The 14880-nt window shown below is 41.8% G+C and overlaps 1 protein-coding gene and 1 long non-coding RNA gene across 3 annotated transcripts; both read right to left on the bottom strand.

The window, feature by feature from the left end:
• Positions 1-7640: 7640 nt before the first annotated feature.
• LOC103645266 (4-coumarate--CoA ligase-like 1) lies at positions 7641-10178 on the bottom strand. The gene is made up of 6 exons (XM_020547235.2): positions 9923-10178; positions 9526-9593; positions 9316-9418; positions 8898-8946; positions 8771-8817; positions 7641-7964 (listed from the first exon to the last, which is right to left on the bottom strand). The coding sequence occupies exons 2-6, from the start codon at positions 9543-9545 to the stop codon at positions 7956-7958; spliced, it is 228 nt and encodes a 75-aa protein (XP_020402824.1). The 5' UTR covers positions 9546-9593; positions 9923-10178; the 3' UTR covers positions 7641-7955.
• An 840-nt stretch (positions 10179-11018) lies between these two features.
• Positions 11019-14656, bottom strand: LOC103643250 (uncharacterized). 2 transcript variants are annotated; one of them, XR_002266376.1, is made up of 4 exons: positions 11736-14656; positions 11572-11655; positions 11399-11465; positions 11019-11304 (listed from the first exon to the last, which is right to left on the bottom strand). It is a non-coding gene; the product is annotated as an uncharacterized lncRNA (long non-coding RNA). The 2 variants fall into 2 exon arrangements; XR_002266375.1 differs by having other exon boundaries at positions 11019-11465.
• Positions 14657-14880: the final 224 nt, after the last annotated feature.

Below are 14880 nucleotides of genomic sequence, written 5' to 3' on the forward strand. Positions count from 1 at the left end.
CTCCTCTCTAGCCACTTGGCGATTATTGTGCTAACGCTTAACCAAGTTTTTGTGGCTTAAGTTTCAAGTTTTACAGGATCACCTATTCACCCCCCTCTAGGTGCTCTCAATTGGTATCAGAGCCGTTCTCTTCATGAAGGGATTAATCGCCCGAAGAGATGGATCCTAAGGGGAAGGGAATCGTGATCAACGATAAGGAGAAGGAGTCCTTCGTGAACGAGCCGAAGGATGACAAGCCTACCGACTCGGGCTCGAGCCACAGACGCAAAGATGGGAAGAAGAAGAAGACGAGACGCATCAAGGAGATCGTCTACTACGACGACAGCGATGAGTCCACTTCTTCCCAAAAGGACAACGACGACAACGACTACGACAAAAGAAAGACGGTTAATTCGAACTTTTCTTTCGATTACTCTCGTATTCCGCATAGCTCAAATGCACATTTGCTTTCCATCCCTCTTGGCAAACCTCCACACTTTGATGGGGAGGACTACGGATTTTGGAGTCACAAAATGCGTAGTCACCTATTCTCTCTCCATCCAAGTATATGGGAGATTGTTGAGAATGGAATGAAATTTGATAGCTTGGATATTCCTATATTTATTAATGAACAGATTCATAAAAATGCACAAGCTACTACTGTGTTGTTAGCCTCTTTGTGCAGGGACGAGTACCATAAGGTGAGTGGCTTGGACAATGCCAAGCAGATCTGGGACACCCTCAAGATCTCTCATGAGGGAAACGACGTCACCTTGCTCACCAAGATGGAGTTGGTAGAGGGCGAGCTCAGGAGATTTGCAATGATAAGGGGCGAGGAGCCAACCCAAACATACAACCGGCTCAAGACCCTTATCAACAAAATAAGGAGCTACGGAAGCACGCGATGGACGGACCATGACATCGTTCGCCTGATGCTAAGGTCCTTTACTATACTTGATCAACATTTGGTGAACAATATTCGTGAAAATCCTAGGTACACCAAGATATCGCCCGAAGAAGTCCTTGGGAAGTTCGTAAGCGGGCGAATGATGATCAAGGAGGCGAGATACGTGGATGACGCGTTGAACGGTTTAATCCACGAGCCTCAACCCATTGCTCTCAAGGCAACAAGGAGCAAGGAGGCGCTACCTAGCAAGGTGGCGCAAGTTGAGGCGGCCGGGCTCAATGATGAAGAGATGGCCCTCATCATCAAGCGCTTCAAGACGGCGCTAAAGGGTCGCAAGGGACAGCCAAGCAAGACCAAGACAAAGGGGAAGCGCTCATGCTTCAAATGTGGTAAGATTGGTCATTTTATTGCTAACTGTCCCGATAATGAAAGTGACCAGGAACAAGGGAGCAAGAGGGAGAAGAAGAAGGCATACAAGAAGGCTAAGGGCGAGGCACACCTTGGCAAGGAGTGGGACTCGGATTGTTCGTCATCCGACTCCGAAAATGAAGGACTCGCCGCCACCGCCTTCAACAAGTCATCCCTCTTCCCCAACGAGCGTCACACATGCCTCATGGCGAAGGAGAAGAAGGTATGTACTCGAGACAATAGTACTTATAATTCTTCTAGTGATGATGAGTCTAGTGATGAAGAAATAGATTACTCTAGTTTGTTCAAGGGATTGGATAGAGCTAAAATAGATAAGATTAATGAATTGATTGATGCCTTGAATGAAAAGGATAGACTTTTAGAGAAACAAGAGGACCTTTTATATGAAGAGCATGATAAATTTGTTAGGGCACAAAAATCTCATGTTTTAGAAGTTAAAAGAAGTGAAATGCTTTCTTGTGAACTATCCTCTTGCCATGAGACAATTTCTAGGTTAAAGAGCATAAACGATGATTTGAATGCTAAGTTAGAGATAGCTAGTAAATCTAACTCTTGTGTAGAACATGTTATGATTTGCAATAGGTGTAAAGATTTTGACATTAATGCTTGTAGTGAACACCTAGTTTCAATTTCCAAATTGAATGATGAATTGGCTAGTCTTAATGCCCAACTTAAGACTAGCAAGAATGAATTTGACAAGCTAAAATTTGCAAGGGATGCCTACACGATTGGTAGACACCCCTCAATCAAGGATGGACTTGGCTTCAAGAGGGAAGCCAAGGACTTAACAAGCCATAAGGCTCCCATCTCCGCCAAGGAGAAAGGGAAGGCCCCTATGGCTAGTAGTACTAAAAAGAACCATGCTTTTATGTACCATGATAGAAGACAATCTTATAGGAGTTGTAATACTTATGATACTTTTGACTCTCATGCCATGTTTGCTTCTAGTTCTTCCTATATGCATGGTAGAGATATGTCTAGAAGATATGTTGATCATATGCCTAGGAAAAATGTTGCTAATGTTCCTAGGAAAGTTAATGAACCTTCTACAATATATCATGCTTGCAATGCTTCATTTGCCATTTGTAGAAAAAATAAGAAGGTGATTGCTAGGAAGTTAGGGGCAAGATGCAAGGGAGATAAAACTTGCATTTGGGTCCCTAAGACAATTGTGACTAACCTTGTAGGACCCAACAAGAGTTGGGTACCTAAGACCCAAGCCTAAATTTGCCTTGCAGGTTTATGCATCCAGGGGTTCAAGCTGGATTATCGACAGCGGATGCACAAACCATATGACGGGAGAGAAGAAGATGTTCACCTCCTACGTCAAAAAAAAGGATTCCCAAGATTCAATAATATTCGGTGATGGGAATCAAGGCAAGGTAAAAGGGTTAGGTAAAATTGCTATTTCATCCGAACACTCTATATCTAACGTGTTTTTAGTTGAGTCTCTTGGATATAATTTGTTATCTGTTAGTCAATTATGCAATATGGGATATAATTGTCTATTCACAAATGTAGATGTGTCTGCCTTTAGAAGAAGTGACGGTTCATTAGCTTTTAAGGGTGTATTAGACGATAAACTTTATTTAGTTGATTTTGCAAAAAAAGAGGCCAGTCTAGATGCATGCTTAATTGCTAAGACTTGCATGGGCTGGCTGTGGCATCGCCGCTTAGCACATGTGGGGATGAAGAATCTTCACAAGCTTCTAAAGGGAGAACACGTGATAGGTCTAACCAATGTTACTTTCGAAAAAGATAGACCTTGCGCAGCTTGTCAAGCAGGTAAACAAGTGGGAGGAGCGCATCACAGCAAGAATGTGATGACCACATCAAGACCTCTGGAGCTACTACATATGGACCTCTTTGGACCCGTCGCCTATCTAAGCATAGGAGGAAGTAAGTATGGTCTAGTTATTGTTGATGACTTTTCCCTCTTCACTTGGGTATTCTTTTTGCAGGATAAATCTGAAACCCAAGGGACCCTCAAGCGCTTCCTAAGGAGAGCTCAAAACGAGTTTGAGCTCAAGGTGAAGAAGATAAGGAGCGACAATGGGTCCGAGTTCAAGAACCTTCAAGTGGAGGAGTACCTTGAGGAGGAAGGGATCAAGCACGAGTTCTCCGCTCCCTACACACCACAGCAAAATGGTGTGGTAGAGAGGAAGAACAGAACACTTATAGACATGGCGAGGACGATGCTTGGAGAGTTCAAGACCCCCGAGCGCTTTTGGTCGGAAGCCGTGAACACGGCTTGCCACGCCATCAACAGGGTCTACCTTCATCGCCTCCTCAAGAAGACGTCGTATGAGCTACTAACCGGTAACAAACACAATGTTTCGTATTTTCGGGGTTTTGGGAGTAAATGCTACATTCTAGTGAAGAAGGGTAGGAATTCCAAATTTGCTCCCAAAGCCGTAGAAGGGTTTTTGTTAGGTTATGACTCAAATACAAAGGCGTACAGAGTCTTCAACAAATCATCGGGTTTAGTTGAAGTCTCTAGCGACGTTGTATTTGATGAGACTAATGGCTCTCCAAGAGAGCAAGTTGTTGATTTTGATGATGTAGATGAAGAAGAAGTTCCAACGGCCGCAATACGCACCATGGCGATTGGAGATGTGCGGCCACAGGAACAAGATGAACGAGATTAACCTTCTTCCTCAACAATGGTGCATTCCCCAACTCAAGATGATGAACAAGAGGCGTGTGATCAAGGGGGAGCTCAAGATGATCATGTAATGGAGGAAGAAGCGCAACTGGCACCTCCAACCCAAGTTCGAGCGATGATTCAAAGGGATCATCCCGTCGACCAGATTTTGGGTGATATTAGCAAGGGAGTACCTACTCGATCTCGATTAGTTAATTTTTGTGAGCATTACTCTTTTGTCTCTTCTATTGAGCCTTTTAGGGTAGAAGAGGCCTTGCTAGATCCGGACTGGGTGTTGGCCATGCAGGAGGAGCTCAACAACTTCAAGAGAAATGAAGTTTGGACACTTGTGCCTCGTCCCAAGCAAAATGTTGTGGGAACCAAGTGGGTGTTTCGCAACAAACAAGACGAGCACGGGGTGGTGACAAGGAACAAGGCTCGACTTGTGGCAAAAGGTTATGCCCAAGTCGCAGGTTTGGACTTTGAGGAGACTTTTGCTCCTGTGGCTAGGCTAGAGTCCATTCGTATTTTGCTAGCATATGCCGCTCACCATTCTTTGAGGTTGTTCCAAATGGATGTGAAGAGCGCTTTCCTCAACGGGCCAATCAAGGAGGAGGTGTATGTGGAGCAACCCCCTGGCTTCGAGGATGAACGGTACCCCGACCACGTGTGTAAGCTCTCTAAGGCGCTCTATGGACTTAAGCAAGCCCCAAGAGCATGGTATGAATGCCTTAGAGATTTTTTAATTGCTAATGCTTTCAAGGTTGGGAAAGCCGATCCAACTCTTTTTACTAAGACATGTGATGGTGATCTTTTTGTGTGCCAAATTTATGTCGATGACATAATATTTGGTTCTACTAACCAAAAGTCTTGTGAAGAGTTTAGCAGGGTGATGACTCAAAAGTTTGAGATGTCGATGATGGGCGAGTTAAGCTATTTCCTTGGGTTCCAAGTGAGGCAACTCAAGGATGGGACCTTCATCTCCCAAACGAAGTACACGCAAGACTTGATCAAGCGGTTTGGGATGAAGGACGCCAAGCCCGCAAAGACTCCAATGGGAACTGACGGACACACCGACCTCAATAAAGGAGGTAAGTCCGTTGATCAAAAGGCATACCGGTCTATGATAGGGTCTTTACTTTATTTATGTGCTAGTAGACCGGATATTATGCTTAGTGTATGCATGTGTGCTAGATTTCAATCCGATCCTAAGGAGTGTCACTTAGTGGCTGTGAAGCGAATTCTTAGATATTTAGTCGCTACGCCTTGTTTCGGGATCTGGTATCCAAAGGGGTCTAACTTTGACTTGATTGGATATTCAGACTCCGACTATGCTGGATGTAAGGTCGATAGGAAGAGTACATCGGGGACGTGCCAATTCTTAGGAAGGTCCCTGGTGTCCTGGAGTTCTAAGAAACAAACCTCCGTTGCCCTATCCACCGCTGAGGCCGAGTATGTTGCCGCAGGACAATGTTACGCGCAACTACTTTGGATGAGGCAAACCCTCCGGGACTTTGGCTACAATCTGAGCAAAGTCCCACTCCTATGTGATAATGAGAGTGCTATCCGCATGGCGGATAATCCTGTTGAACACAGCCGCACAAAGCACATAGACATCCAGCATCACTTTTTGAGAGACCACCAGCAAAAGGGAGATATCGAAGTGTTTCATGTTAGCTCCGAGAACCAGCTAGCCGATATCTTTACCAAGCCTTTAGATGAGCAGACCTTTTGCAAGTTGCGTAGTGAGCTAAATGTCTTAGATTCACGGAACTTGGATTGATTTATAGCATACATGTGTTTATGCCCTTGATCATGTTCCTTATGCATTGTGTTGTTTATTAATGGTGCTAAAGTTGTACAAGCACTCCCCGGACCTTACAAGTCCACTTGCAAGTGATGCATATATTTAGGGGGAGGTGTGTTACAACTTGACTCTTTGGGACTAACCATGTGCTTGAGTGCTTGATTTAGTCTCAAAGGTGAATTGAAAGGGAAAAGGTGGACTTGGACCATGCAAGACTTCCACTGCACTCCGATGAAAGAGTAACTTTTCCAAGTTCATCTTTGTACTCTTATTGCCTTTTTACTCTTAGTTGAAGATTTTGGTGAGGCAATGGGGTTAAAGGGCCAAGATTGATCCCGTTTTGGTGTTTGATGCCAAAGGGGAGAAAATAAGGCCAAAGCAATAAATGGATCAGCTACCACTTGAGAAATTTTGAAAATAGTAGAATAGAACTTTTTGATTTGTCAAAACTCTCTTGTTGTCTCTTTTGTCAAAAGTTGGTCTCTTGTGGGGAGAAGGCTTAATCATGGGAAAAAGGGGGAGTTTTGAAACAGCTCTCATTATGGTTCAACATGTGTGTTTGACTTAGAGATAGGAAATTGAGTTTGATTTGCAAAAAACAAACCAAGTGGTGGCAAAGAGTGATCCATATATGTCAAATTTGAATCAAAACAATTTTGAGTTCTTATTTGAATTGATTTTGCACTTGTTCTACTGGCTTTATGTTGTGTTGGCATAAATCACCAAAAAGGGGGAGATTGAAAGGGAAATGTGCCTTGGGCCATTTCTAAGTATTTTGGTGATTTAATGTCCAACACAAGTGCCTAAGTGTTGATCTATGCAAAGTGGTGGACAAAGTGCAAATCAAGTCAAAAGGTATGTTTCTAGACTTAGTACATTGTTTTATGAACTAATGTATTGTGTCTAAGTGCTGGAAACAGGAGAAACCAAATTGGAAAAGAGGTGGCTTTGTTCTGCCAAAGTCTGCTCAGTCTGGGTGCACCGGACTGTCCGGTGGTGCAGGCAGACTGAGGCAAACTTGCTGCTCTCGGGAAGTAATTAACGGCGTACGGCTAAAATTCACCGGACTGTCCGGTGTGCACCGGACTGTCCGGTGAGCCAACGGTCGGCCGCGCGATCCGCGCGGGACACGTGGCCGAGCCAACAGCTAGTAGGGGGCACTGGACTGTCCGGTGTGCACCGGACAGTGTCCGGTGCGCCAACGGCTCCAAAGTGCCAACGGTCGGCTTCGACAAAGAAGGAAAGAAATCCGCACCGGACAGTGTCCGGTGGTGCACCGGACTGTCCGGTGCGCCAGTCGACAGAAGGCAAGAAATGCCTTCCTAGAATGCACTCAACGGCTCCTAGCTGCCTTGGGGCTATAAAAGGGACCCCTAGGCGCATGGAGGAGCACACCAAGCATACTCAAAGCATTCCTAAGCACCAAGACTTTGATTCCACGCATTTGTTTCTTCGTGATAGCATCTAGAGCTCTTGTTGAGTTGTGAACTCGTCGGGTTGTGTTGCGAGCTCTTGTTGCGACTTGTGCGCGTGTTGACATTCTGATTTTGTGTCTTGTGTGCGTTGCTCATCCCTCCCTTACTCCGTGCTTCTTTGTGAACTTCAAGTGTAAGGGCGAGAGGCTCCAAGTTGTGGAGATTCCTCGCGAACGGGATTAAGAAAAGCAAAGCAAAACACTGTGGTATTCAAGTGGGTCTTTGGACCGCTTGAGAGGGGTTGATTGCAACCCTCGTCCGTTGGGACACCACAACGTGGAGTAGGCAAGCATTGGTCTTGGCCGAACCACGGGATAACCACTGTGCCATCTCTGTGATTGATATCTTTGTGGTTATTATGTTTTGTTGAGACTCCTCTCTAGCCACTTGGCGATTATTGTGCTAACGCTTAACCAAGTTTTTGTGGCTTAAGTTTCAAGTTTTACAGGATCACCTATTCACCCCCCCTCTAGGCGCTCTCAAAAAGCCACGGCCACCGCGTCCACGGCCGCCATCCCTACCACCGCGTCGGCCATCGAATCTGCCGCCACCATCCCTGCCCCAGATCTTTCACCAAATCTACCACCACCACGTCGGCCACCAGAACGGTCACCAAATCTCCCACCAGAACGGCCACCAGATCTACCACCACCACGCTGGTCGTCGCCTCTTGGCTTGGCTTCATCAACATAAAGCTCATAGCCACCACCAATGTCAGAGCCACTGAAATGCAGTGAAAAACCTCAAAGCATAAATGCAAGACCATACTGAAAAGTTATTTACTTACATGGAGGCAAACCAGATTTGCCTTGTTATAACGTAAAAGCAAGATTAAATATCAGTGCTCAAAGACTGTTCTGCCAGTACGAAACGACTATTAAGAAGTCAATAGATAAAACCTATTGAAACCAATAAATGTATCTTTGCTTTCAACAGTAAATTAAGGTGATGATGCAAACATGTATAAAACAAGGACGTATCATAAAAACAAGGACATGTCGTAAAAAACGCATCTCAAGAACTACTTAATGTTATTTAGTATCTCCAATTCTCCATAGTCCATACGTTAAAGATAAGTAAAAACAATTACATTCAAAACTGCACTGGTTGTACTTTCTATGCAAAGATGTCTGTACCATGTTAACCATGAAACAAGAATCCCTTTGCCTAACATAACAATATACACCCACCTCTTCAGACACCACAATTCATTATCAGAATAGTCGTACTACTGTAGCAAATGGTCATTAAGTTGCCAAAACAGGCTAACTGTTTGGTTACATTGGTCAGTACTAAAAAAATGTTGCTTATGATAATTGTAGTCTGTAGTAAACATTTTTTCCTGCATGATGCCATGAAAGATATTACTTTTGGTACACCTGGAAACTACTAAGCTAACATATCTTCCTCAGGCAATTTTTTTCTATTTATATGTCAAACTCAGAAGAAAAATAAAGTTGAAAATTAGAAACTTAGAATACATCACCAGAGACACCCCTTCATCACTCGCATAAAAAACAGAAAGTTACCATTATGGTGTTACATGCTGCGGCAGCTCTTGCTGTGGCCACCTCTCCTGAGATGAGCATTTAACCAAGGGTTGTGAGGATAGATAGCAGGTTTTATCATTTAAAAGTTGGATAACTTGATTTGTACCTTTTGGATTGGCTAATTTGTGTGTCCCTGTAGGACTCGTGGTCGTAACCTGTGTAATCGACAACAAAAAGTAAGGACTCACTTGTTAATGAGGTTTAAAAGTATTGGTGAGGCGAACAGTACAGAGTTCTTCCATATGCTGCAATATTCTCCCTCAGTGTATACTCATCCTCTGCTCCCCCGTTGATATAATCATAGTGCATCTTTGGTAGTGCTTTCTAAAGCTAGAAACTTTTTGTTTCATAATTCCTTCAACATTATCGACCTCTATTAACCTTCAACGTTAGTGTGTTTTGCTTAAAAGGTCTTTTTTCAGAATTAATTTGTTTATATGTGTCCAACGCTAGTGGGACCAATACTTAGAGAGTTAGACTTTGCCAATGGAAACAATTGAGCAAATGTTCCTACACAGGCTCACCTGCTTTTCAATAAATTTCTGAACATCAACTTCAGTCAAAGAACTGTCGGGGGACCTTACGATGTAGGCAATAGGAACTTCACCAGCTTTAGCATTGGGTAACCTTAGGAAAAAGCACATATTCCCATAAGGTACAGCAAAAAAATTAGATTTCTAAAACGCACACACAGAAGTAGCTATCAATCCCAATGATTAGGTGACTAAACTTACGGGATAACAACAGCATCCATAATTTCTAGATGAGACAGAAGTAGCCCTTCAAGCTCGGCAGGTGCAATCTGCCAAAGAAAAATATGAAATTCGACTAAAGAAAAAACACATGATATAAGATTCAAAAGGTAAAATAACATATGTGAAGGATAATCCATTTTATGATAGTTAGATCGAATAGTAAGCAAAGAATATCAATCTACTGAATAATATTTTGTATGAATATAAATGCTTAGTAGAACTGCAAACGTTAGCTGCAGAAAGGACTCAAATGAGGTTAGACAAAGTCTCCTTTCAGTAAGCACTGTTCAGATTACTAATTTTCACCACCCACATAATTATAAATAAAAGTTTGCAAAAACTAAACATTTGTTTGCGAAAAAATGAGAATCTTTACCTGAAAACCTTTGTACTTAATCAGTTCTTTAAGTCTATCAACTACGAAAAGCTGACCCCCCTCATCAAAGTATCCAATATCACCAGTATGCAACCACCCTTGCTTGATTGTAAATTCAGTAGCTCGCACATTATTGTTCTTAGCGTGTAATGACCTTTTTTCAGAATTAATTTCTTAGCAAGTTCTTGATATTCCTGGACATTAACTCGTAGATTATCCTCCATTCTGCTCCATCAAATTGTTAAGAAAAGGTCATCCGTATGTTAAACCTCCTTGGTCTAAGTTCTATACAATATATTATTACTGCTACCTTCTCTACAGCTGCAGATGACCCCTAAGGATTCTAAACTGGTGATGCTAAAAAACTGGTGATACACTACAACCAACAAGGTATGTATGCATTCTGTATTTAAAAAAAATCAATTAGACTTCTCTTTCAGCATGAACTTACTGCTATTTCCTTTCTTCTACAAACCACCCAACCTAAGGATGCTAAAATGTGTCTCCCATTGCATAGGAGTTCTGCTCAAAGACTAACATCTAACCAGGTACTGCGTAAAAATTTATACTCCACCATGCCTTCCAAACCACATGATGAACACAACTCCAGGAATCCAGCCTTACCTCTTAGTGGCACAAGCGTCACCGTCCGGTCAGGTACATGTCAGCCATTCTAGATATGTTGCCCTGCCTGTTTACCTAATTACCATTTAAGTAGGTCATTTTTATTCTACAATACACTCCCTTAATATTTCCTATTAAGGGAAACGGCCGTGCGCATCTGACGCTCTCTGACTTCGTTTCTTGCACCCGGTTCCAACGTGTAATGAAATAATAAGACTGATGTTGGGAAGCAGTACTACCTGTTTTTGTAGAATCTGTCTGTCTGTTTGGCACTCTGCGTAATTTTTGGAACAGATTCCACGCGCGCTGTTCTGCCCGTGTCGGCAACGGCGATATTCTTGCTGTCCTCATTCGTTCTTTATAGCTTGAAACCACCTATAAAGAGCAATAAGTTCATTGGACATATTACTATGTCAAAAATATCTACTCATTGTGAATATATATCAGCCATATTTTACCTCAGACAACTATAGGCTCACTTGTGTGGACACATGGCATACACAAGGTAAAATAAATAAAAAGGGAAACTATTTGCCTTCATATATTATTCATGTTCATAGAATAGATCAATAGAATGAAGTATAAAACCCTCTGTTATATCCACCAACAGTCAACTCCCACACTTGAATGTGTTTATCTCCATAAACTTGATCATAAATAAAATGCAAGCTTTAGATGAGCAAAGATAGTGATGTCACACTTGTTGTGCCAGTGAATGGGCTCCTTCCCATTTTTTGGGTGCTACTTTGATGTCCCTCCTGCAGAACCGACAACCTTATTGCCTCCATCACCTGAATCACTGCTAAAACTTTTATTCTCTAAAGTAGCACCCATAATGGTGCTAAAACCCACCATCACAATTATCCTTTAGCATTACATGAAGGATGTTGTAAATCTAGATGATCATCTTTCTTGGCATCTGCAAACAGAAGCTCAAGCAGGACATTATTTTGGTAACAGAGGGAAAACGACTATTTTGAGTAGCAATATATTTCAAATATAATGAAGATTAAGAACATAGTTACCTTGCTAGATAAAAGAAGATTCACTCGGACATATGAACAAACCAGATCCGTAAAAGCATGAAGAATTAAAGAGTTCTGGTGTGGCTATGAAAATAATGCAAACATAATCAATTACGCAGACAATAATGACTGGCCATTTCAATCAAGACCAAGAGATCTCTTACCAGCAATGTTATGATTGTGCTACTCAAATCCAAAATAAGTCACAAAGCTTGTTCACAAAAGCAACAAATCAAGAATCAACCGATGGGATGCAATTTGAAAGGAAATTAATAAAATGAAGAGAAAGAAAACAACATCAATGAAATGAAGGTAATTAACTAAACTAAGATGTTGTTTGGTTCAGTGAAACGTAACGTTATTTAATTATAGCGACAACTGATTACATTGTATCATGTTTGTTTGAGGCACAATGTAATCTTTTAACCTGACTTATAGAAAATGGAGCGTTATCCAATACCCCTCCAATCAGAGAGTGATGGAATACCATGATATAGATGATTTGAACCAAACAATCAAAGTAATGGTTTGCTTCTTTTCTATTTTTACAGCGTTATTAGATAACATTTGTGTTACCGTCCGAAATCCACAACCAAACAAAACCTAATAGGTTAGTAATTTCTAAATACACTTTTATGGCATAGGAAGACATCGGTTAGTTCAGGGCAGTGCATCACTCTTGCTCTGGAAGAAGACATGGTGTGCCATTTTGTTAATGGCTAAGAGCATATACAACAGTAATAGAAGATGCCAACAACTGTTTTTTTCATTCAATATTTCTTTTACTGGAAGCAAATGCAAATAAGCATTCATAGACAGTTGTCATCAAGAGAATGTAGAATATAACGATTATGCATACTATAACATACCCCAATTTAGTTTAGTAGAAGTACTGGCAAATCAGATAAACAAATATGAACATACATGCCCCAATGATTTGCCATTTCAAGTAGCATATAAGTGTAACTATTATTTATCAAGGAATGACTACAATCTTGCCTTAGGACTTGATTTACAACCGAATGGAATCTTAGAGCAAGAAAATCAATATTGTTCTTTGATGCTGCTGCTGGCAGTTGGCACATGGTAAGACAACATACACTAATCAAAGGTCATGTCAAATTACAATGTGATAATAATTCATGACATAACAAGGCATGTTAAACCTTTGATAGCAGGGATAAAAACTACAATTTGTAGAGGACGACTGACCTCACTGATGGGAAGATCAAAAGTTGCTCTAGAAAAAGCACCTTTACCTGCTTCAGTAGGCCGAAGAAGAGGAAAGCCTAAAGCACAAAAAGTTAGAAATTGAAGATTAGTGGAGACGATCCCCACAACGACGTCCAAACACCAGACCAGAGGCATTCCCAAACAACCCATAGTTGATTTCATGATTAGATGTTCATGTAGATTACCCAGACACACAATTACCTTAATTTCTCTAGTAAAATGGGGCTGCCAGACTAAAACTCGACTACTAAAGATAAGAGAGGTTGCTGGAACATTTAAAGATGCATAATATATAGCATGGAAGCTACTGAAAGTTTACTGTATGAAGTGAATGCAAGAAGAAAGAACCACATTGAATGCTTGCGCCAGAACAATGATGGGCAGTTAATTATGAGCACAAAGCAAATATAACTCAAGATCACTTACATGCATCATGAGCCGCCCTCCAATGCGTCAATTGGACATCAACTGTGAATGCCTTCAACTTCCATCCCACGATCTGACCTCGTGCTACCACTTACCACTAAGCTACCTCAACATGTTGATTTCCAGCCTTTGGTTGACAAAGCGATAGACAAACTTACAAGTAAATCTAGCAGGACGCCTGACCCTTGTGAAATCGGTTCTTGATGATAAAACTGATAAGCTTCTCTTCGCAGCTGCAACTTCTGCAAATATTGATGATGGTAGGAAAATTTCATTCTGGCACAGAGCATGGGTGCAAGGATAACAACCTTGCAACTTTGCACTCAGCCTTTTCATGATCTCCAAAATAAACAGGACATTATATTCGGCTCTCCAGAACAGCAATTGGATATGTGACGTCAATCTTCAAAATGGAGGATTCAAAGTCCAACACTTGGTAGAATTCACCCACATGAAGCATGACGTTAACCGTATGGATTTTCAACAAAGCATGCTAAACTCCATAGTTTGGAAGCTAACAAAACATGCACAGCACACCACTGGGTCAGCATACAGAGCACAATTCCGAGGGACGGTGGAAACTAATCTCGTGACTGAATTGGAAAACCTGGGCGCCACCAAAATGCAAGCTTTTCAATTGGCTTGCAATCCAAAATATAATTTGCGCTTCTGATAGACTACAGAGTCAAGGATGGACAATGAGCACAATTGCATTCTTAGTCGTCAGGCGCATGAGACGGGCATCCATATTTTCAAAAAATGCATATTTACTGTGATTATGGATGGAGCTCGTGACTTGGACTGGAAATGACGAACTATGCCCAAACAACTGGGCATACAGTGACATGATCCAGGTCCACAAATGGTGGACAGTTTTGGATCAGACATACAGTGTGTCCAAGAAAGGTTTACGCTCACAGATCATGGTTGTTTGTTGGGAAATTTGGACGAAAAAGAATGTAGGGGTCTTCGAGCACGAAGAGTCGACAAATGTGAGAGTGCTACAAAAGATTAAAGATAAGACATGCATGTGGGTCACAGCGGAAGAAAAGCACCTTAATGAATTACTCTAGTGTTTTGAGTTTTTTACGCTCGTACAATTTTTCATGTGTGATGTTTCTTTGTTTTGGCCTGTGAAAACTTTGTTTCTCCTGTTGTGGCTGCTATTTTTTATCTATGTATAGTGCCTATCAAGGCTCCCCTTCTTTTTAATATAAAAAATGTCATACAAAAGGGAATGTCAAAATAGCATATAGTTAATGGCAACAAATGTTGGACATTGCGAAGCAGGCGGTGCTAATTGGCACAGAAGGCAGCTATTTATGCTTTTAGATCCAATCCATACCTGCAGCATTGTCGCTTCTAGGTGCCCTGAAAGGAGAAGAAACCACCAGCTAGCAAACGGCATTTGTCGATCGAAGCCGTGCGGCCTGCGACAGAAAGAGGCAGGTGCAGAAAGAATAATTACACATCAGGTGATGGCAATCAAAGCTGATGAGACCATAACAAGGCTGATGTTTTCATCTTCCTCGGACCTGGATTGGGGGTGTAGGTAGAAAAAACGAATAAAGATATTAATTTGAGCCATGTGGCGTATCGTGAGGTTCATCGTTGCAGTATATAGGATTGAGGCCTGGGTTTTGTTAAAAG

This window comes from Zea mays, chromosome 1 (genome assembly GCF_902167145.1).
Source record: "Zea mays cultivar B73 chromosome 1, Zm-B73-REFERENCE-NAM-5.0, whole genome shotgun sequence".
Lineage (NCBI taxonomy): Eukaryota > Viridiplantae > Streptophyta > Magnoliopsida > Poales > Poaceae > Zea > Zea mays.

Bases quoted from the DNA above. Each gene is read 5' to 3' on its own strand.
- LOC103645266 (XM_020547235.2), bottom strand. From the start codon at position 9,545: ATGGATGCTGTTGTTATCCC. The intron at 9,419-9,525 runs GTAAGTTTAGTC...CTTTTTCCTAAG, and splicing joins ATGGATGCTGTTGTTATCCC to GTTACCCAATGCTAAAGCTG. The intron at 8,818-8,897 runs GTACAAATCAAG...TGCTCATCTCAG, and splicing joins CAAATTAGCCAATCCAAAAG to GAGAGGTGGCCACAGCAAGA.